General features: G+C 38.6%; 1 protein-coding gene across 7 annotated transcripts in view; it reads right to left on the bottom strand.

The window, feature by feature from the left end:
- Positions 1-707: 707 nt before the first annotated feature.
- Positions 708-24,842, bottom strand: part of LOC124797910 — a 200,598-nt gene continuing 176,463 nt past the window's right edge. For all 7 annotated transcript variants that reach the window (XM_047261033.1, XM_047261034.1, XM_047261035.1 and 4 more), the window contains 4 exons: positions 21,910-23,289; positions 20,563-20,823; positions 12,854-13,033; positions 708-2,332 (listed from right to left, as the gene is read on the bottom strand). In XM_047261033.1, the coding sequence (XP_047116989.1) occupies positions 812-2,332; positions 12,854-13,033; positions 20,563-20,823; positions 21,910-23,232 (3,285 nt within the window). In that variant the 5' untranslated portion in view covers positions 23,233-23,289 and the 3' untranslated portion in view covers positions 708-811. The remainder of the gene's footprint in view (positions 2,333-12,853; positions 13,034-20,562; positions 20,824-21,909; positions 23,290-24,842) is intronic.

The following is a 24,842-nucleotide window of genomic DNA, read 5'->3' on the forward strand; positions in this document are numbered from 1 at the left end:
ATTATTAACACCTTGACATGTTATCAATCTGAGAAAATTTGTTATAACCAAATTACAATACCATATTTTAACAGAGTCTGTTGTCATAGTTATGTTTACATTGATTACCAATTTTGTTATTAACTGAACAGCTTCACGTCTGGTAAAATAAATGAAAGATGTGCTAAGTTTGACCTCATTTAGCTTATCTCAAATATATGTGAGATATACGATACCCATCACGGTTGTAGAGCTGTGCTGCATTACAACTTACACCGACAACATACAGTGTGAACCATTCACTGCCCTGCAACTACAACAGTGTTTATTGTATAAACTGTTTTATTTGTTGTGTGTGTTTCAGTGATCAGTTAGCAAATTTAGCATGTCTCATTTATTTTATCAGAACTTAAGACTTTTTTTGAAAGAATGAAATGGGTTATCCATTGCAAAAATAAGTGTGAAAATAGACTGCATTAAAACAATGTTACAATTTTATTGTGTATTATGTAAGAGAATTTGTTGCTATATATCCTGTCCTGCCCCCTAATTCTAGGCAATATACAGAAATTTGTTTCAAAGCAACCAAATGTGAATATTAGGAAGTGCAATCAAAAGGTATGTTTCCTTTGGTTTGTTTAAAACAAATTTTCATTTTCTTTTATGGGTTCATATTTTTGATGAAAAATAAATATAACATGGGTTGTTATCATACACTGCACAGTAACTTCTTTCAAAGTATACAATATATTTAAAACATTTTTACATTTTTCTGAAATGAATCATAACTACAATATATACTTTTTTATAAATACACCAGAACAAACATAAATTAGGCAGACACAGTTTCCACCATAGATTTCTTAATAATTTCACCAAAATTTTCATCACAGTCGTCTGTCCCACCACTGGAACCTGTGTTATTAGTAACAAGTTGAGCTTTGCTCACATTGCACGATGACTCCGCGCCAGAAGTCATGCTGTTTTGCGGCAACTGTTCTGCTGTCACATTACTATTAAAAGTTGCAGATGGACCCTGCACAGAGTTACTAGACTCTTCAAAGGGAACACCATTTGATGGAGTATTCCCACCATTAATATAAGAATATCGTCCTTGCAGCAACTCTGAGAAAGGTTCCAACTTATTGCTAAGTGAACACACTGTATGTAGATTGGTATAATGATTGTTCTGTACAATGTCTGTTGATACCATGTTTTTACCATTCACATCTCTTGAAGAGATGTGGTCTTGAGAATAGCTTTCCCTTGCACTCGGTACAGAGGAAAATCCATGGTAAACACTGTTGTTTGAAGGGTGTGTTGGATGTTGCTCACTATATTGTGCATTAGATGCATTTAAGTCCACTCTCCCTTTGTAACTTTCACTGTCCAGCACTTGAACATCATTTTTTGGACTAAATTCTGAATTGTAAAGTGAACTGTAGTGACCAAAGGAGCCTGTCTGAAGATGGTGGTGTGAAGTGAAAGTGGGAAATGAAGATGAATAAGGATGGTACTTTGCTGCCTGGTCATTAGCATAAAGTCCAATAACATCAGATGCTGCAGTCTGTGACTGAGTGTAATTTGTTTGAACAGTTTCGCAAAACCCACTGCCTTGCAAAACTGCAGAACCATTAAATCCTCGATTCACATTTGTACTTTGAGTGATATGAAAATTATTATCAGCTCCATACTCATGATGCACAGGACTCTGCAGTTTTCGTTGCTGGTGGAGAGGAATGTTTGAATGGTGGGAGTTGAACTTACTATGATTAACACCATTGCTCTCCAGTTGATCCACTGATAGTTCTGTACTGTTTTCTTCAGAATAGCATTCATCTCTGAACACATACAGATCTAAAGAATCTTCTCTTGCAGGTAAATCCCCTACTATACCTGAATAACTTGAATTTGTTCCCTGAATGTCTGAACTGCTCGATACACGAGGTTCTGCTTGTGTTCTGTACTGCACATTGTTGAAGCTTCCAGAATGGACACAAGAGTCTGACTCAATATGTGAACCTACTGCAGCTTCACGTAGTAAATTGCCATTGAACTTACGTGGTGACGCACTGTTTGCAGTACTGACATGCACAGATTTCCCAGAACTTTCATATCTGCTTGAGTTGCACCGTACATGGGTATCTTCACTCCAAGTGACTCTTGGTGACAGATGCCTATGCTTGCTCCCAACGCTTTCTTCATCTTCCAATTTCTGTTTTTTCTCCAACTCCAATCTCATCAGAGTGTGAATGAAGTGTGTGCGTACCCTCACTGGATTAAACTCTATACGTCCACTTGAGTTAGCACAGCCATCTCTTGTACAGCCACATGGAAAATTTAATCGATCAACCTGGAAAATCCAACAGCAAGTGTAAGCAGGATGTAAATGTATAATTTTCTAAATGAAAGCAATTCCACATGAAAGTTAAGAGTTTACCAGCAGTGGTGGTGGTGGTGGTGGTGGTGGTGGTGGTGGTGATAGTAGTAGTAGTAGTAGTAGTAGTATAAATATACATTTATTTTTACAGCCATAGCGTGCATTAATACAATTTTCAATGAATTATTATCTCATATAAAAGCAGCCTGAAAATAGTCATGTTTTGGTACTGCACCATACCGCAAAATAGTGGTTAGTATTTACACATGCTCAGACATTTTCAAGGAAATAATTCTTTCACATAACCACTGCAACCACTGGCAGCCTAGTTAAGGAGGTGCATAATTGACTCCTGGTAGTGCAACTATTGTATGAAGATTACAAAATTGTGAGTTACAGCAAAGGAGAAACAAAAGATTGGCAAAAGAACCATTGGTTGCTCTGGTACTACACATAAAGCAGTTTCTTGACAAAATTATAATTCTGATTGAAACATTACCTCTTGTGTGGCAGTTGAAAAAACACTGGTTATAAACAGGTGTTGCATTATCATCTTAAATTATAATAGTGATTAATATTTTGAAGTGAGTGCACACACACTACCACTAATCATATTGCCTTGCAACAACAATGTATTTCTGAAAATGCAAATGATCCCAACAGCTGCTGGTCCCAAACAGTGCTGGGGTTTTGCATCCGAGCATTGACTTAAGCCAACATGACAACTGTATATCAGTCAATATTTTTCTGTAATTCCACAATTTCCAGTAATAAATGTAGAAAGCCATCTACATCACTGTCATTTGGGGCAACAAGTTGTGTTACAAACAGATTTAATGTTTTATTACTGAAAACAAAGTAAAAGTAGAGAGTTGTTCTGATAGAAAATTCCTAGCATTCATATACGTTTTATAACTGCTCCATATAACAGAAGTAAATCTTGAACTTGATGGAAGCTTAAAATGTTCAACAAAGACAAGGAACAACACACAGGGAGTTGTCACTGTCTTCAAAATTGTATCTCAATTTTTCCATGCCTTTTTCTTTCAGCTCACTTAATGCACATGGTTATTTATCTTGGAATTACTTGTTAGGATTAGTTTCTCTGTCAGCAGATAGAAAAAGTTATAGTAAATTCTAACCAAGAAGCTACCTAGGATTGTTGCTTTATGGCTGACAACATACTGTGATTGAAATGACAGATGCCAACAACTGCATTTCTTTAACAGGACAAATGCAATTGACCATTCATGTTCTTTCAGGTCAAAAATATTCTCTCTTAATGTTTCTGCTCTTCTTTTGTGTAAAGTGCTGTTCTGTTTTATCTTTTTTGACCACTATATTAACTCCAAGACCTGTCTTCTGCATACCACTTTCACTCTAGCACTCTAAAAATACATGTCTTAATCTTATTTCCTTCAAACTTACTTCAAATTTCTAACACTTTCCCCACCAGAATGCAATGATTACCACTCTTTCAGCTTACTATTCTGAGAGTATGGAAGCATGCTTCCTTTCGATGGCTGCATGTATCAATTCCAAGAGCTACAAATGACATAACACATCAAATGTTATGATAGATTTGCCCAATACCCAAGAAACTGACTAAATGTGGCAAATGTGAATTAACTCATACAAACAATTTCTACATAAAGCCAAGTACAAATACACTCATTACCAAAATGTATAATTTACAGGTCATGGGAATATTTGGACATGGTGGTACATAATTTTTATTTTAGATCAAACTGTTAAAACTAAATAAACAAGTTCATAGAACTGACAGTTTTCAACATAAGCATTACTGAAGGAAATACAAGATCAGGTTATTTTCATTTATCATAATATTTAAGTATTCTCCTACATAACATACTTTTTTATGTACCCCTCTTAGAATGATTTATACTATATCTTCTGTCATGTTCAATGCTACAGCTTCAGTAATAATACTTTTTTCTGAGTGACAGGAGTAGTCTTTACACGATGAAACCTGCCTTCTGTTTTATTTGTTTGTTTTTGTCAGACATGCCCATGTCAAAACTGTAGAACACAAAGACAAAGAGTGGAGTTAGAACACCTACATGTCAATCCAAATCGATGGAAGAGAAGACAGCTAAAAACAGGGATGCGGAGAAAGGTCTATAAAATACGCCATAGAGAAACAGAGGTCCAGAACTAAAAATTAAATGGTCTTAGTCATATTGCTACGATGGATAAAAAGTAAAACGCAGTCGACAGCTCAGCAAACACAAATGGAAATGTAACCTATTAAAAAAAAGGGCATTATGTCAGGAAATGGCGGACAGTTAAAAGTTGGGCTCAATGTGCACAAAGTGGTGCACATTACACTTAACAAATGACAATGGCTAAAAAGACAGTGCCCAATAAGCACACCCAGTTAAAATGATCTCACAGTGGGAGGGTCGAGAGGTAGTCGTCCAAGCCGCTGGGATACGCTTAATAACCTGACGCTCAGGACAGAACCCCCGAGGCACACCGCTTTCCTGGATAAAGGTGTCTGACAAGGCTGAACCCACACAACCTTAAAAACTCAGCCTTTTAAAAATTCCTGAACAAAATGGGGCAGATGGCCACAGAAGCCCCACATGTAGAGAGCACGAAGGATATCAGTCCTCCAGCAGGTGTCTTAGGCTTTCTCCAAATCAAAAAACATGGTCAGTCTGGAATTTCCGCAGAAAACTATTCATGACATAGGTGGACAAAGTGATGAGAAGGTCAACTGCAGAACAGTGCACTCAAAATCCACACTGTGCAATGGTAGTAGACGGCAAGACTCGAGCCACCGTACCAGCCAGGCACGAATCAGGAGTTCCATCACCTTGCAAACACAGCTGTTGAGAGAAATGGGGCAAGCAGTTAGAAGGAAGGTGATTGTCCTTACCGGGCTTAGGTTGGGGTATGACAGTGGCTTCACGTCTGGCAAACATGCCCTCTGCCCAGATGCGGTTGTATGTATTAAGCTGAAAGTGCTTGCCCACAGGAGAAAGGTGCTGCAACATCTGAATGTTAGCATCTGGCTCTGGAGTGGAGGATCAGGATGAAGTGAGAGCATGATCTAGCTCCCTCTTAGTAAAGGCAGCATTGTAGCACTCACGAGTCTGAGAAGAGAAGGATATTGTCCAAACCACCTCCGCTCATTTCTGAAGTAGGAAGGCAGGGTGACAGTGGGAGGAGCTCAAAATCTCCTCAAAATGGTGGCCCAACATGTTGGAGATAGCAATAGGGTCCACGATGACATTGTCTGCTACCGTCAGGCTGGAAATAGGGGAATTGATCTTGGTGCCAGAGAGAAAAGATGTCAGAGGTTGGCCCACATGACAGAAAAGGGAATGGAACTGTTAAAAGAACTAGTGAACAAAATCCAGCTAGCTTTTCTGCTATCCTGAAGAACACGATGACACTGTGCATGCATCTGTATATAATGAATGCGGTTTTCCATCGTAGGATGACTGTTAAAAACGTGGAGAGCATGTCTCCGCATGTGAACTACGTCACGCCATGCCTCAGTCCACCAAGTGACTGGGACATGGCATGGTAATGAGGATACATGGGAAATGGTCGCTGGAGTATGAGTCAGAGAGAATGGACCACTCAAGATGATGGGCAAGCTGGGCAGTGCAGGATAGGTCCAAATGGAAATAGGTGTGCAAGGAGTCTGAAATGAACATGGGTGCTCCTGTGTTAGGTCAGAAGAGGTTAAGTTGATTAAGAGGGTCAGCCAAGAGGGCACCTCTTGGACAGGTTCTGTGAGAACCCCAAAGGGGATGGTGTGCATTAAAGATACCAAGCAGTTGCCCAATAAGATGGAGGACGTCTGCCCTTGTGACATCAAAAAGACAGAGGAATGTAAACGGTAAAAAGGGAAAAGGTTAAGTGAAGAAGTGAAAGGCAAATTGCAACAGCTTGAAGACGGGTAGTAAGAGAGATGTGTTGACTATGAACATCATTCCATATGAGCAGCACGACTCCCCCATGGAATGGAATACTGATGTCAGGGGGGTGGTCAAAACGAACCAGGAAGAAATGCGAAAGTTCAAACCGATCATGAGGACGCAATTTTGTTTCCTGAAGGCAGAGAACAAGTGGACACTGTGACTCGAAGAGCAGTCGTAAATCCTCTTTATTGAATTGAAGGCAGAGCTGCAAACATTCAGTTGGAAGAGACTCACGATGAGGAAAAAATGAAAGGGTGTCACATCAGCAGCTGCCGAGTGCCAGCCTGTGAAGACTTGCTGCTACAGGGCACAGAGGCAGGAGTGTCCTGCTCCCTGAGGTCCACAGAAGCGTCGGCTTTCTTCTGCTGTCGGCTGCAGAATCAAACGCACAAACATGGTTGATGGTGCGCACTGGTGACATGGAGGTCGGCTGGGCGAGGGTATCACGTGATGACACTAAGAGGATCTACGAATCGGCGAAGGAGAAGACCGTTTGCCTTTTTTGGACTTACTCGAGCCTTTCTGGTTACTGGAGGGAGATTCAGGCATTGGTTGGCTAGAGGGACATAGGAAGTCTTCACAGGAGTGTTCCTTCTGTCCTTTCCAGCCTGCCAGTTGTATAGCTTGTGACTTCACCCCACAAGGTGACAGTCTGATGGCTTGTTGCACAGCCGGACGAGGAGAGAGTGATGCTAACATGACATGGGCGATTTCAAAACCTCAGAGCTGAATATGACGTCACATGTCTGTGTGGCCATGCCCTTTAAGGAGCTAGGTGTAGCAAGAACAGTACTGTAAGTGCCAGGCTGTAGAACACAAAGTTTGTGACTAGCCAATAACGAGCAACTGGATAAGATATTTTTTCCTTTACCCAGATTTCCTGGACATCCCCACTCATCGAGATACAAAGGACAATCTCGAAAGGTGGCGGCGTGATCATCACTGCAGTTGACAGAGAGGGATGAAGGAGGCGGACAATTGACCTCGTGCGCATCCCTACCGCAAGTTGCGCATATGGCTGGGTGTCGACAAGACAGTTGAGTGTGGTTGAAATGATGACACTGGTACAGTGCATTGGGCTCGGAATGTACAGTTGGACTGTGATAGCGTCATAACCTGAGTGATCTTGGAAAGAAGCACCAATCTATCAATGGTAAGAAAAAGAGTATATGTGGGCACTAAGGAGGCATCTAACTTTTTCATCACCCGATGGATGGCAATGACACCCTGATCCGAGACATAAGTTTGGATTTCGGCCTCGGTCAGACTGTTGAGGAGCCTAGTGTAAATAACTCCACGGGAAGAATTCAGAGTTCTATAGCTTGCGGCAAACAGGATAGGTGTGGAGAAGCAATGTGGCAAGTAGTGGTTGTGCTTGAGAATCAGAAGTAGTCTCCAAAAGCAAAGTGCCATTGCATAAACGAGAGCAGGATTTCATGGGGCTGGTAATTGCATCAACACCTTTCTGAATTAGAAACGAATTTACCATTGCAAAGGACTGACCATCTTCAGTTCATGAAATCACGTGCGGTGCAGCTAGGAGGGCATTTGAATTGATAGCTTTGTTGCATTTACATTTGGTGGACATGGACTGCAAAGATGATGACTGGCTCATTGCAAGAAAATCCTCCACGATTGCCCACGTCTCCGATGGCGTGCTCCTTCCAACTGGGGATCCCCTTCACAATGAGGCACACCCACCTTTGGTGATTGTTCACACCTCAGGTAACAACTCCCGAACACCTGACAGATGGACGAATCGGCAGTTTGGGAAGGTAGCATCTCAGGCAATAGCCCATCCCTAGGCCTCGCCTATAGCATGGAATACATGCTAACCCTACCTGTCGACCCGGGGCTGGGAATTACGCATTACCCAGTCACTTGTTACGTGTCAGACACGTGATGGCCTGCAGGATGCACAGGGAGGTAGAAGGAAAGAGAGGAACCTCAAACATCAATGTAGAGAGAGGATAGGAGAAGGTGAACGAAGAAAGGAAAAGGGAACAAAACATGGTGAGACTGTTCTTATGTCAGCTATGGACAGTGCAGAACACTTCCAAAAACACCTGACATGTTCCCCAAGGGAGGTGAAAAAGAATAGCAAGATGATAGACATGCAGCACAGAAGGGAAAAGATGCTGCAAAGGCTGGGGACCCATGGGAGCTAAGCACAAACCAGCTAAAGAGCAGCGAGCCCCCTGGGGGGACATCTGTTTTAGTTTTCTACTGGATGACTAGCATCTTATTCCTATGAATGCTTGAAGAAAGTTTCCTCTAAAAGAAAGTATGTTACACCTTCCAGTTATCTGAATGTAAAACAGATCTGTGTTGTTCAGTTACATTTCCACAGTATGTAAAGCAATCTTTTCTGGCCATCTAATAAGATTTAGCACAGCAGAATAATATGAAAGTTTTTGATTGTACTGATCAATGCCTGACTTACCACCTATTTTAGTTTCTGACAATCTTAAATTTCGAAGAAACTTTAACCATTTCAGCATGGTGCATATTAGAAATGGCAAGGACTTCATTTTGACACTACTTGCAAATAAGTACACCGTCATTCAAAAATTATTCTTAGTATACTTATCGCATCAAGTTACAATGAAAATTCATGCCTTCAGTGATAACCTCCACCTTTCTCAGGAACAACTTTTTACAAGAGATTGTGTTATTTAAATGCAATGTCAGGGGTGCTCATTGAAACATAAATGAGTTGGTGAAGTTCCTTGTAGTCTCCTTTTGTCAAGAATCCAGTCCCCTGCAGCACTAAGATTATAGGCAATGTCCCTGACAAAATTGTTGTTGCACCTAAAGAATATTACAGTCTTTTTGGCGACAGCATCCCATGTTGATGTGTGGAACAAGATTGTTGTTACATCAAATATAACTCTGTTTATTCATGAAGCAGTTTTTTCTTCTTCTTCTTCTTCCTCCTCCTCCTCCGCCTCAATCACAATTATTTAATATGCCACTGATGTTCCACCCAAGGTTTTGGAAACTGTATGGATTGACTGATATATTGCTTCCACAAGAGCATCTGTCATTAGGTAATGTTTCACACATAGGTTTTATAAGTAGACACCACTTTTGTCAAGAGCTACAGAATTATAAAGATAATCTAAATAAAATGCATGTCCTTTGTCAAGGTGGTTTCCATCATCAGGTGTACAACTCCAGATGCATGACCTATTTCTGTCTTGTCTGCCGACTTGCTGCAATAGATCTTTTCTTCATTTTGAGAACCAAAGAATTGGATTCATAGAGCTTAATGTTCTACAATGTTGCTAAATGATCCACAAATGGTCTACCATTGTAGAATTAGTAATTGTAGCAATGAGTTTTCTGAAGTGCAGATATCTCAATAACCAGCAAAATCTATTTCGTTCATAACAAATCATCACTATGTGACAGTGTAAAAATGATTTTTATTCTATTAACAAATGAATAAGTCCATCAATTACAAAATTTTGCAATCTGTTTCTAAGGGTACGTTTCTTTTAGAACTGTGATAATAAGAGTGTCAAAGAGAGCAGCAAGTGAAGTGAAGCACGGCTCTTAGCTTTAATAACATGTTTGTGGCAGAGCTTTGATAACAGCAGGGTGCTGAGCAATTAATTAATTTATTTATTTACTTACTTAGGTTTGGTATGGAAGCCAAGGTAGCTCTAAATTCGTTACCCAAGTTTTTTCCATTTATATTATACTGGAGTTGCTAAAAAGCTAAATACGTCACTATTGAAAAGCACAATGCATAAACATAAATACACAATAATTTGAAAAAAGAAAACAAAGTATGTTTTACTGAATGCCAATTCCACCCAATGTATGTCTACTGGTCAGGCTTTTATGAGAAACTTCTGTAGATGTGGCTAACAATATTATTAAATGAATTTGCTTTCAAACATGAATCAGACAAATGCTACAATAAAAGAATTGCTATGGGAATGCCATTTATAGTTTTTGCCGCTACACTAGTATCACCACAGCTCCCACAAAATCATATCCTCAACTCACCTTCTCACTGAACACAGATAAAGGTGGCTCTGAGAAATTTCATTCCACACATTACACATCACTGTTTGTAGCACCTACATTGTCATTATCTTCCTTGCATTCACAGACATCTGTGTTTGAATCTTCAGTAGACTGCTAAGCTTAAAACGAATTTTAGACACACTGTTTAGAGTCTGACTATAATGAACTCATACCAATCTGATTTCTCTACTTTAGATAGCTATTCAAGTTCTGTATCACTCAGCTTCTTATTGTTAGCTGTTTTACATGGTGCAATAACAACAGGTAATGAGAAACATCAGTGAACAACCTAAAATGACGCTTCAATTGGATAGATAAAATCTATACTCACCTAGTGGTGGTGGGAGAAAATGCTAAGAAACACAAACCAATTCTTCTTGACCCCCATTGATGCCACCTCCTCTATACAAACATTGCCCATGTAGATGGCTGGTTTGCTGCTGAACATTACCTCAAATAGTGCCCACCTACTTCCAAACCTATGACATGCTTCCTGCTCGCCTTAACCAACTTAATATTTATGAAACATTATCTTTGAGGGGCATACATACATACAGATCAGGTTTATAGTCATGGCTCCTTCCTATGGCAACCTTTTCATGGGTCACTTGGATGGGGCTTTCCTGGGATTCATAAGCCTTCAAACCATTGTTTGGTTTAGATACACTGATGACATCTTTGCCATTATATTATATTTTAAAAGTCATATTTAATTGTAATTACATATTATTAATTTAAATTTCAAAGAGCACTCATAACTATTCATTATGAATGTAACTTTTTATAAATTATGCCCTCCATGTGAGCATCACTCTTGGCAATGCAACATTCAGCATTAGTGTATGCACTCACTATAACATTATGAGGAATGCCACTGTTTATGACCTCCACTTTTGTGCTAATAACTTTGGACAAAACAGCAAAACCAAAAGCATGGAAACAAGTTGCTTTGGAAACACTCTGCACAAGGTTGTCATGGATGTTCATGCTATGTATGGTTGCACCATCCTGTAGGAACCACAGCTCCTGCATACGGCTATTCATATGGTTCATTTTCTCTGCTACAGTTTGATGCAACATAACCATCTGGAATGGGTGTGCCAGTGTCACCTTTCTCATATATACATGATGTAATGTGGTCGGTCTTAACAATGGTAAGAATTAGCAGGCGTCCAGTACCCATTTTCTGCCCAAAAAATGATAAAGAGCTTTGTCAGACAATGAAACTGTTAAGAAACTATCACCCGAAGCTGCATACAGAGATTTCAACGTTTGTCTCCGGGCAATTATTAATGCACTTAATAGGAATGGAACTTGTGAAGATCCTATATCCTTCCATGTCAGAATATTTGTTATATTTTGTTTTAAGCTTATTGATTTGTGTCACTGCAGCTACTACTGGTTCAGCTGTACCCAGCATTAAAAATAATCTGTGCCTGCTTACAACACTTTCTAAAGTAGTGGTTGTTGCTCTGTATGTACAAACAGCATAGCGCTGGGGTAGACAGTAAATAGTATCTCTTGCAGTTGTTTGGCAGCTGTGCTTGCTGATGTGTTCAAGCCAACCATCTATGCAACATTCAGACAAACTTAATGTTCCACTCTGAAGTGATTAATGTTTTATTGTGGTATTCGTTAAGTTACTAAAACTAAGTATATTAAAATTGGTTTCAAATGAGTAATAACTTCAGCAACAAGTTGTATAATCAGTGATGCCCCAGGATCTGTTCTCCATCAAACCACTTCAGTGCCTACTTCCCAAAAATGACTAGTAATAGAAGGTATATAATTAGCTCCTCGAGCTGGAGAGGAGAGATGCAGCATCAATTATTATAGCACCCAAGTAAGTCATTTTATAAAAACTTAATACCCAAATGCACCATATGTTGCACATTTCTGACAGACATATTGAGACTTTAAGAATGCCTGAAAACATTCTTACTGCTGCACGGTTGTCCAGGATGTGAACAATAAATGGCCGATCAGTTGACTTGTTTGAAGCTGCTGTGCTGTTCTGAGCTATCTGATGAACCTTTTGCAAAGTGGCTAGGCCATTGCCCAATGTTGAAATTTTGTTGAAACAAATAATGTATTTTTGCATTCAACTGACCAGCATTCTATACTGACTGTCACGTACACTGCTGTGTACCATAAACCAATTCAACCGCCAAGATGGCAATGGTTTCAACTGTTGCTATCAGCAACAAAAATTCAAAGTGTTTCATGCATAAATTTATAGTTTAAAATACTCCAAAGTTTCTGCTGCACACCTCAGTACAGCAGATATCTTCATATCACTACAGAACACAATGGAATCAGTCATTTTATTAATTGCCTATACTTTCACTGACCAATGATTAATGTTACAATGACCATTGATAAACTAAAGTTTTTCTGTAGATAATGTGCATTAGTGTTCTGAATCTTGTTGACTGGAATCTATGTCCTCCTCTCTACAGATGTTCAGTACAATATTATGGCAGGAGACACTGTACTGTACCTGGCATTTTATTCCAGCTTGTGAACAGCTACAAGTATCAGGATCACAGTATCCTTTGCAACTACATCCACAGAACTCACGAGATGAACGAATATCCCTGCATTCATCTTTTTCTAGGGAGTCAATTTTTCTCACTCCAGCAGCACGGAGAAGAGCTCGGCGCTGACGTGTAGGTACGGGCTGCAAAGAAATACTACACTGTACTGAATACAACATTTCGTACATGATGAAATCATAAAAAGCAATTTCAATTCAATAAGACAAAGTTTCATTCTGAGTAGAAATAAGGAAAGCACTTGCTTCAACAAGGAATGACTTCAATCTTTAAATTAAATACATGGGAAATGAAAGGGAAACTTACTTACTAATCAGTTCGCAAGAGAATACAAGTAACTTACAAGTTCTCATTTAACCAATCTTCTTACACAGAAATTGAACAGAAGTGAGAACAGATTCAATCTTTCCACAAGAAAAGCTAACAGTACTTTAATTGATTTTGAATGGGTTATGGATACTTGTGACAAAAGTGTGTCATTCTATGATCTGCTGAAACAGAAATCGGGAACAAACACACTATTTAAGCTAAAGCATTTGGAATTTTCTCAATGTTCCTTAATTTAAAAAAAAAAGAAAAAGTTGAACAGGGGAGAGAAGGAGCATAATCATACATTCTGAAGGTCAGGAATATTATGGCAAACACTAGATCAGGGGGGACAACCAAGAATTAAAAACTGACTTGAAAATTGCAAAATCTTAAAAATTCATTCATGTTGCTTGTGTATCTGTTAGTTCTACTGCAGTGTGTGTATATAAATATATATTCCCCAACCCCTCCCTCCTTTAGGGTCCCATGCCTCACTCTGTAAAACTGGAACCCATATAGGATCGCTCTGTGTTCAAACTGTCTAAGAAACTTTTTCCTCAGGTATGAGTAGACCAATCAAGTTAAAATTTATGCCGCATACTGAGGCCAATGGTCCCTTGGCAGTGAAAATGTTTTAAACTTCTAAGCCAGTTCAACCATAAGATATGGCCATTTATGTCACATACTTTCATACTCATGGTACACCAAACACGTCAGAACTGTTGCAGAAGCAACGAAAAAAGCATGCCAAATTTAGAAGAATGCAAAATCCCAAGACTGGTTAAGTTTCACGGAAGCTCGAAACTTAGTGCAGACGTCAATGCGAGATGTTTTTAATAGTTTCCACAATGAAACATTGTCTCCAAATATGGTAGAAAACCCAAAGAGATTCTGGTTGCATGTAAAGTACACCAGTGGCAAAAAACAGTCAATACCATCACTGTACAATAGCGATGGAAATGTTACCAATGATGGTGCCACTAAAGCGGAGTTACTAAATATAGTTTTCCGTAATTCCTTCACGAAAGAAGAAGAAGTAAATACAGGAGAATTCGAAACCAGAACAGCTGTTAGCATGAGTGACATAAAAGAAGATATCTTAGGTGCTGCGAAACAACTCAAATCACTTAAGAAAGGCAAGTCTTTTGGTCCAGATGGTATACCAATCAGGTTCCTTTCAGAGTATGCAGACACAACAGCACCTTTCTTAGCAATCTTATACAATCTCTCACTTAACGAAAGGTCTATTCCTAGACTGGAAAGTAGCAAAGGTCACACCAATATTCAAGAAACGAAATAGGAGTAACCCACTGAATTACAGACCCATCTCACTGATCTCAATTTGCAGTAGGATTTTGGAGCATATACTGTCAACATGGATTCAGATGACATCGTTCTTGTGCAACACAGCTATCTCATTATTCCCATGAAGTAATGAATGCTGTCGACAAGGGATCTCAGATCGATTCCATATTCCTAGATTTCCAGAAGGTTATTGATACCATTCCTTGCAAGCGATTGTTAATCGAATTTCATGCATATGGAGTATCGTCTCAGTTGTGTGACTGGATTCGGATTTCCTCTCAGAGAGGTCACAGTTCGTAGTGATAAACATTAAATCATCGAGTAGAACAGAAGTGATATCTCGCATTCCGCAAGGTAGTGTCATAGGCCCTCTGCTGTTCCTGATTTACATAAATGATCTAGGTGATAATCTGAGCAGCCCCCTTAGATTGTTTGCAGATGATGCTGTAATTTACCATCTAGTAAAACCATCAGACAATCAATTCCAATTACGAAAAGATCTATAGAGAATCTCTGTATGGTGCGAAAAGTGGCAATTAGCACTAAACAAAGAAAAGTGGGAGGTCATCCACATGGGTACTAAAAGAAATCCGATAAATTTTGGGTATACGATAAATCGCACAAATCTAAAGGCTGTAAATTTGACTAAATACCTAGGAATTACAATTACAAGCAACTTAAATTGGAAAGACAACAGAGATAATATTGTGGGGAAGGCAAAACAAAGACTGCGCTTTGTTGGCAGAACACTTAGAAGATGCGACAAATCCACTAAAGAGACAGCCTACATTACACTTGTCCGTCCTCTGCTGGAATATTGCTGCGAGGTGTGGGATCCTTACCAGGTACGACTGATCGAGGACATCGAAAAAATGCAAAGAAGGGCAGCTCATTTCGTGTTATCGCGCAACAGGGGTGAGAGTGTCACTGATATGATACACAAGTTGAGGTGGCAGCAACTGAAACAAAGGTGGTTTTCTTTGCAGCGAGATCTATTTACTAAATTTCAATCACCAACTTTCTCTTCCAAATGCGAGAATATTTTGTTGACACCCACCTACATAGGGAGAAATGATCATCATTAGAAAATAAGAGAAATCAGAACTCTAACAAAGATTAGGATGTTCCTTTTTCCCATTCGCCATTCGAGAGTGGAATGGTAGAGAAGTAGTATGAAAATGGTTTGAGAAACCCTATGCCAGGCACTTAAGTGTGAACTGCAGAGTAATGATGTAGATGTAGACTCAAAAACACATTCATCACAACCTATAGGGCACTTTTGTTGACCTAGGGTCACGAAATATGGCAAGAAGCAAGGTCAAGCACAAGTAAAGGGAAAAATATGAAATTGTTAATTTTCGATTACATCACACAAAAAACATTTCTTTTGTAATATGTTACCTAACTTCAAACTTGAAATTAAAACATTCTCAAAAGTCTTGGAATACATAGGACCAGCATCTTGCTAGTATCAATGACGATAACAGGCAAAAATAAACAACATTCAGATTACTGAAATGGATAAACTGTCTACATATATAATTTTGTACAGAATCCTAAGTGTGCGGGTCCTACTCGTACCTGTTTTTTTTTTTTTTTTTTTTTTTTTTTTTTTTTTTAGCAGCTTCTTATAGGACACAATCAGTCAAATACACAATTAACAACATTTAAAGATTTCATTCCTATTGCAGTTAGCTGTTGGTTAGCCTGTCTTGAATGTTAGAATCTGAAACTTATATTAACTACTGTTCTTTTTCACACCACCATCTCACAATACCGTTTATTTTAATTTTATTCACATTTTCAATTGTGAAGATTGTAACCACACTTTAAGTGGTTGGACATTACTGTGCAGTTTTTACAAACATTTTCTTCGCCATTTTTTTATAATTTTGTACATCTTTAGCAACATTTCAATAATAAGAATAGAGCAATTACCAACTATGATAAAATTCAAAGCAACCGGATATTGAATGTAAAACTCTTTGGTGGACTGTATAAGCCTATGTTAGCGTATTGTTAAGCTACTACCATTACTGTTTCAACTAGTGTTAATATTACAGTTACAGGTATGATAACTAGTACTGCTATTTGTCAAATTACATGCTCGTGTGAGCCATTTATGTCTTATGAAGTGAATTTTGTGAATATATATTACAGGAAAGTATTTCACGGTGTTTTCGTGTTCTGAGTAATTGAAAACTGAAGACAGTGTTTCTGTCAAAGCATTACTTAATTACACAAAAGACTCATCTCAATAAAATCCCAGGCTAAAGGACGAAAGCAAACAAAAATGATAGTTTCAAATCAGGAAGGGTTTTTTTTTTTTCTAAATAATAATTTGCAATGAAAAGTTAGAGATGTACAACTTGGTAGTCAACATATAGTTGATTGGAGAGAGTACTGTAGAAAAGTTTGTAGTTCTATGTGTTTACAGAAAAATGGAGAACTTGGTAGGAAAGATGTAATAGTGGAAATTAATGAATCTTTATTTGGGAGAGGCAATAATGCAAAAGAGAGAAGGGTATCTGGCATTACTGAAAGAGGCCATTTTTTCATGTTGTCCAAGATATATCTCAGGTGGCACTTCTAGAGGTAATAAAAGAAATTATGTTACCAGTGGCAACAATAACATCTGATTGTCTCAGTTTGTATAACTGCCTAAGGAATTAAGGACTCAAGCTTTCTGATAAGCTGAATGATTTCCAGTTTCCCTTACAAATTAATAAATGTGCAAGATAAACTGGGAAATGTTGTTTAATATGATAGAAAAAATTGCATTTGTTGACGTGTCAACATGGGCTTGGACAAAAGGAGCAGGGCACTATTGGTGAAGCTCTGTTATCAAAAAAACAATAATGCTGCAGCTGCACTCCAAGAATATCGCCGGCTGAAAGGACTACAGAAGGGTCCTCTTCCTCCACCTGCTGTGCGGAGCGTGATGAAATTTGAGAACTAGGTGACGCTCCAGGAAGAGGCGGACGACCATTTGCACCACACATGGTTGCTGAAATCACGGTTGCTATGGCAGGCAGCGCTGTGCACAATTCCCGACCATCAGACAGAGTGTGTGGTGTATCGCAACAGTTAAACACCCAATAGCCCACTATATGGAAGATGCTTCTAATCATTGTCAAATGGTATCTGTACAAGATCCATATCATACAGCAGCTTGCACCACAGGACGCACAATAGCGCGTTGACTCCACTCTCCACTTTCTTGCAAGGATTGAAGTTGATGAGGTCTGGCTGTGGACCATCCTATGGACAGATGAAGCTCATTTTTCTCAGACGGGCGAGGTGAACACACAGAACTGCCAAGTGAGGTGATCTTCACAGCTACATTCATCGTTGGCCCATTCTTTTTCGAACAGGTTGGCTCTCAAGGAGCAAAGATGTGCAGTGTGACTGGCCAGTGTCACTGTGATATGCTTCACCAGCATGTCACACTCACCCAACAGGAGAGACACGCATTGAACTCAACAGTTTTCATGGAAGATGGGATCTCACTGCACACCGCTCATGAAATTAACCTGTTTCTCCGAAACACATTTGGAAACAACCGAATTATCAGCCAATCATTTCCAAACGCTTGGCCGACACTATCACCTGATCTCACACCCTGTCATTTATGGTTGAGGGGCTACCTGAGGGACAAGATTTGCCAGGAGAAGATACACTTATGTGCTTCTCTGAAGTGCAACATATCAAGAGAGGTAGCCAGCATACCTATGGACATGCTTCATTCTGTTGTGCAGAATCCAATCCTGCACTTTCAGACTCCTGTGGACACTGATGGGTGCCATACTGAGCCCCTTTTGTAGCAGTAGTGGTTCTGGTATGATGTACCATAGCAGCACATTTAAAGTGTTTCAACTGAATTGATTCTGCATTATTTCTCTTTCCCATCTCGTTGACATTAATGCTACCAAGTTTGGTATTTGTACGGTAATTATTTTCTGTGTTAAATAGAGAAAGTTTAATTACAACCATCTGGTACCTACATCTGGATCAGATAATAAAGTAGTGAGTGCCAGGGACGCAGGGATGAATATTAAAAGTGATATAGAACATGTAAAATTTACTGAAAAATGTAATGTTGATTTTTTTTCACAAACACATTAAATAACTTCTCCCATTTATTTATGAAACATTATATCCTCCATGTGACCACCCAAGGCTATGCGGCAACGAGCAATACGTTCACTGATGTTCTCGATGACGCATTCACAAATGTCTGGTGGGCTATCATTAAAAACCATTTTAATTTCACCCTTTAACTGGTGTATTGTTTTTAGTTTGTTCAAGAATGTTTTTGATTTCACAAATCCCTACAAAAAGAAGTCACAAGGCATAAGATCACATTGTCTGGCATGCCGTTCCTTGTTGCCACACAAACAGATAATTTTTTTAGAAAACTTTTCATTCAGCACAGCAATCATTTCACCGGATGTGTGACATGTCGCATCATGTTGTTGAAACCAAAAATCATTTTCATCAATAAGAGGGAAAAACCAATCACAAAGCATGTTTCGGTAATGGTTGCCGTTCACAGTGACAGCAGCTCCCTTATTTTGAAAAGTATGGGCTGATCACTCCTCCTGCTCAGGACCCACACAGTTGTGCATTGTGGATGCATCTCAACTTCCACAGTCACTCATAGATTTAAATTAACCCAAATTCTGCAGTTCTGCTTACTGATGTACACACTAAGGTGGAAGTTGCCTCATCTGAGAAAATTATTTGAGTGAAGTTCTCATTCTCCGTTTGTTGAGCCAAGACCCATTGAGCAAATCAATGTCTTTTTCCATGATCTACAGGCTTCAACTCTTGTGCAAGTTGAATTTTGTATGCAAGCACTTTCAGATCTTTTAAAAGGATTTCATGCAGTGAATTTTGTGACAGATTCAATTGCTGAGCTTGGTGAACTGATTTTCTGGGGCCTACAGTCACGTTGCCCTACACGACAGCAATGGTTTCTTGTGTTTGAACAGAACGTTTGAAACAGAACCCGTGGTCTCAAACTTCCAGATCAACTCCCCAACTGAGGATTCAGTTGGAGCAGAATTATGTCCCAGTGTCACATGCAGTTCACAAATGGTTGCCGTGGGACTTTCACTGTTTTTGTAATAACTTTTTATCACTTGGATAAATTGTTCAGTTGTCATCTGCTCCATGACAAAAATAAATATCAAACAATGATACTTACCACAGAAAAGCTATCAGGCTAATAACAGGAAGGATCACAGATAATAAACATGAAAAAACCATGGCTGTCAACCATCTTCTGACAAAATGGCACAAAATTCAAATTCATCCATACTTCTTTTTGACATTTGAGCATAGAAAAGGGAAATATCAGTTTGCTGTTTTGTGAAAGGGAAATATGGCTTTCGTAACATCAGCTGTGAGGTTCAGTACTGGATATGTTCCAAAACAATCAAGTTAAAGACAGCAATTGTCATTCACAGTTGATTGGGAGCTAGCAGCTGAGGTAGCAGAGCTATTTCACAACTGTGGAGATGACAGAAGATGTGACCAAACTAGAGCTTGGATCGGGTGTTATCGTAGCTGTCCTGTAAACAACTAGCTGCCACTCACTTTGTTATTTTAATCAAAGTACAAATTACCAAAAATGGGAGGGGGTCCAATATGTAACATTTACCTACTAGGTCAGCCATTCTATCTCCCTGTAATTCAACTCCTTGTATTTGAAGGAGAAAGAAAACTGCAAAAAAGAAGGCAACAGTGGAAAAAAGTAAAGTTTCTGATGAGGATTCATTAACACAGGCAAAGTCTATGTGAAGAGAGGAGTTAACGAAATGGACAGATGATGTTGCACTGCTCCCCTACCAAACTACTGTAACGATGGTATACTAACAAACAACAATGTTTCTTGCTGAGTGAAATGATCTGTTGCCTACAATGAATTTATGAACAATGATATTGATAGTATAAAAATGTTTCCACGGCTGTAGCCTTACATGAGTGATAATAAAGTTTTGGTGACGTTGTACCCTAATAAAAATAACAATCTCACCTGCAAGAAATAGTAACTGTCGAGATCAAGCTCTGACTCAGAAATATCACTGGGTTCATCATCAGTATCGGAGTCATCACTGGATGAACCATGAGGACGAGAGCTAGGAATGCCCCCTGCTGCTGTACCAGATGCTAGCCTCTCATTGCGAAGCTGTATTAGCATCTGACGATGATGTCTTCGTTGCTCAACAGCATGCTCCAACAGTGAGAACTGTTGCACATGGGCATGCTGTGGTGCCATACCCAAAGTGGATCCTCCCTGTAATGAGTAACCATCAATAATGTTTATGTGCCATAATATGTCATTTTGTAGGGCTACAAATTTGTAAGTCATACCTTCACAAGCTTAGAATTACACACAAGAATGCAAGAGAAATGCCACACAACAGTATAAACAACATTTTCAGAAAAAATTTTAGTTATTTTAAATGGCATACATGGTTTCTCCAATCACTAAAGACAGAACTGCTATTAATTAAGGATAGCAGTCTCAGCAGAAGTAAAACATACTTGCAATAAGCAAATTAATTAGTTATATGTAAGAAACTGTCTAATTGCTGGTGCATATATTGACAACTGTATCATTGCAGACCCTACACATATGGCAAGAATTTATAACAACACTCCATATTAATTTCACCAGCATTCTCTTATGCAATGTACCAGAGATAAGCCTTGTGGCATTCAATGGCAATCACTTAAAGAATGGGAAATTATCTCATAGTTTTAACTTAAATGGACAAAAAATAACTTGTGCTGACTGACTGACTCGTAGCAAAGCCCCCAGGCCTAGGTTTGGACGGAACGCAATACTTTGGCTGAGAGTTGGTGAATACAATAAAACAACACGAAAGCCATCATAATGTGTTGTGCTGTACAGTCTGATACACACATTCATCATTGCAATCACCTGTTGATATGCCTTAATTCCAATTTTTTTCCAAAAATTCCAACAATGTTGGTAAATTCTGATCTAGCATAACAAAATACCAACTAAATTTATTTACAGACCACAGGAAAATACAAACAGGTATTCAGATTAACTAACAACTATTGACAAACTATGTGTTGCATTTACTTCCCATCACTCGCAGCACCACCCAACAGAAAAGCTGTAATACACTGTTTGACAGCACAAAGTTTATTAATCTCGACTTCCAAAACCAGATCAATGACCACATCTTTATACTTAAAACAAGCTAGACCTGGCCATCCATAGGATATCTACGTAGTATCTCAACAATTCACATTTCTTGCCAAATAAAAATACAGAAGCACTTAAAACCCTACTTCTTACACTAGACAGAAATATTTATAACAGAAAACAACGTCTGAAGGCATTTACCTGTGATGGAACACATGTGAAGCCCTGTGCACGTGGAAAGTAGTAGACTGTAACTTTATCAAAGCTGATTGACTTTCTTTTCTTTGGCGCTGGGCCTTCCGAGTCATCAAAGTCATGGCGGCGTTTCAGGTTGCTTCTTCTCTGCATACAATTACTTGAACTTTCTGCAGCATCAAGAATAAGACCAATGTCTGTCTCTACAGAAGACTGACTTGAAGCACTTTCTGTGGAGCATTTGCCACCCATCTCTGTTTCTGATGCAGAAGAAGTAAAATCAAAATAACTGGATGATGCACAACTTGAAGACTGTGGCTCAGTTTTTGAAGAATCAACTGATGTTTCACCACCAGACTGCTGTACAGAATATGAAGCTTCACTTTCAACAGAACAGTTTGCCGAATCTTCAGTGAGCACATCTGGCTCTTGACTGCTTGCAACTGTTTTTATGTCACCAGCCTGTTTTTCAAGATTATTAGAAGATATTTCAAGCTCATCTGGAAGCCTACCTAAAAAGGAAGCAACAGAAATCCTGTCTTTTTCTCCATGCAAGACAGAAGTCTCTTGGCTGTCTACGTTTCCAGCTACTAGAGTGGAATGATCACTGCACTGAACTCTCTCTTCTGTAAGTTCTGACCCCAACCCAGAGTCATTTGAACGATCGGACCTATCATTTGTCTCCAGAAGGGTTTCTTCTTGCCTGACTAAATAACTTACACTAAGTGGTTCCTCAAGTGTCCTATCTGTCTCACATTCCACTTTCAAACATTTATTTGAATCATTACAACTTAAGGTTACAACTGTTTCAGTACTATTCATTTTACTGTCAATATGCTGCTCATCAGCAACTGTTACAATGCTCTCTCTTGCCACTGCACTATCGCAAAACATATCATCACCAAAAATTTCCTTTGAAATATCATCAGATTTTAATTTCAATCGTGTTAACTTGACAGTTGGATTCATTTTACTGTTAGTCTTCTCTTGAGAAGCCAGATTATTACTTCCCTCCACTAAGTTTTCATCACAGTTCAAGTCACACAACACACTCTCACAAATTCTTTGGGTCACATCTTCATTATCGACCACATTAGGATGTTTGCATTCAAATTCTTTAGCGATTTTTTTGAAAAAACAGTTCAGATTCTTTACTGGCACTTTATTGCCGCATTCTCCTTGAAGAGTTTCATTCTCTTTTAGAAATAATATTGTGGTATTCCTTGAAATTTCACACAATGTAGCACATGCATGCAGCCTGCTTGCTGATGTTATCTTGTTGCTTAATAAACTTCTCTGGCTGACACCATCATCACTGGCATTCATCATGCATGCCAGCCACAGTCAGTGCTGTCCATCATGAAGTGCAGCATGGTGAGGCCACAGCTGTAAATAAAATCATCTTGTTAGTTGTTTGTTGGTTCACAAAATTCAAATATGGGCATTTATATACAATTTTATTTCTACTGGAGATATAGTGCTTTTGAGCAATGAATATGATATAATACAAGACACATTGGCATTTTACCTCTATCAGACCAATGTGAATAGTTTTAAAAGGGGACACAAAGGCAACTTTTTAAATGAGCAGGTAATGTAGTAGACTCCAGTTTTAGTGAAACTTGTCTATGATATAAGCCACTTTAAGAACGACCTACACGAGGCGGAATGGGATCTTCAGATCACCGCTTCAGAAAAGAGATCCCTTCGCTACAAAGGTAATGAATAAAAGAACCAGGGAAGATAAAAAAAACTGAATTAAGAGATCCATAGCTCTATAAATGATATCTATTTCCTTCAAATCTTCTTTTGCAGCTGTGTTTATGGTCATAAAAACCTGCAAATGTTTTGTAAAGTGTGAAGTACACTACTTCCATACAACAAAGCACTTCGGATGTCTAAAACATGATAAACTTTATCTACGTGATGAACATTCAACAATAATGTTTTGATATCTCATAAGTTACATCGTCATAAGGCCAGCAAACATTATGCAACATAAGAAGAGATACTAAAGTGAATTCTGGGATGGTTCCATTAATAAGGCCATGGCCCTATTCTCAGCTAATCCTACCCTACTTCATATATGCCTATATATGTAGATATAACACTGCAGTTTGTCTGGCGTGTGCGACAGTACTGTGCTGAATGGTCTAAGGATGCGTAAATAAATAAAACAAACGTTCTTATATCTCTGTAATGACAAGTCTTTGTTTAATAGATGACAGTATCTTCATCAATCAAGCACATGTTGCATAACTGCATCAACAATGGAAAATAAATGAAACTTTAGAGAATCAATGCCAAGTGTGTGTGTGTGTGTGTGTGTGTGTGTGTGTGTGTGTGTGTGTGTGTGGTGTACGTACTGTTTTGAAAGTGAAAATAATTAGCTAATTAGCATACCATTTTCAGTATATGTTATCACTTTTCAAGGCCAACTACACAGTTATTGATGCAACTTATATTTTTAACTATATCTGTTAGTTCTGTATGCCAGAAAAAAATTCTGACAGTGTTCACTGCAGTACAGCAGTTTTGTGTGTTTTCAACTGTGATGTACATCATCTGCATCAATGGTGTGACAGTGAAACATGCTAGATATTCCAGTAAATATACATAATTTATACTTTAAAACCTGAGTTCAGTTTTTAAAACATAAACGATACCAGAATCAATGTAAAAGATAAATCAAAATTACACCAAAAGATATGTTGGCTAAATTATACTGCAAAAAATATGCTGACACTAGATACATAATGATATACGTCTTAATACTTTAAATCATTTAGTCTAACAAGGATTAGTATCTGGTGTATGCTATACAATTATTATTATTATTATTAATTGTAAGCAAGGTGTCAGATACAGAAGAAATGGCACTAAATAACTTTCAAAACACAATCACCATATGATGCATTAATTGTTCCATCACACTTGAA

This window comes from Schistocerca piceifrons, chromosome 5 (assembly GCF_021461385.2).
Source record: "Schistocerca piceifrons isolate TAMUIC-IGC-003096 chromosome 5, iqSchPice1.1, whole genome shotgun sequence".
Taxonomy (NCBI): Eukaryota; Metazoa; Arthropoda; class Insecta; order Orthoptera; family Acrididae; genus Schistocerca; species Schistocerca piceifrons.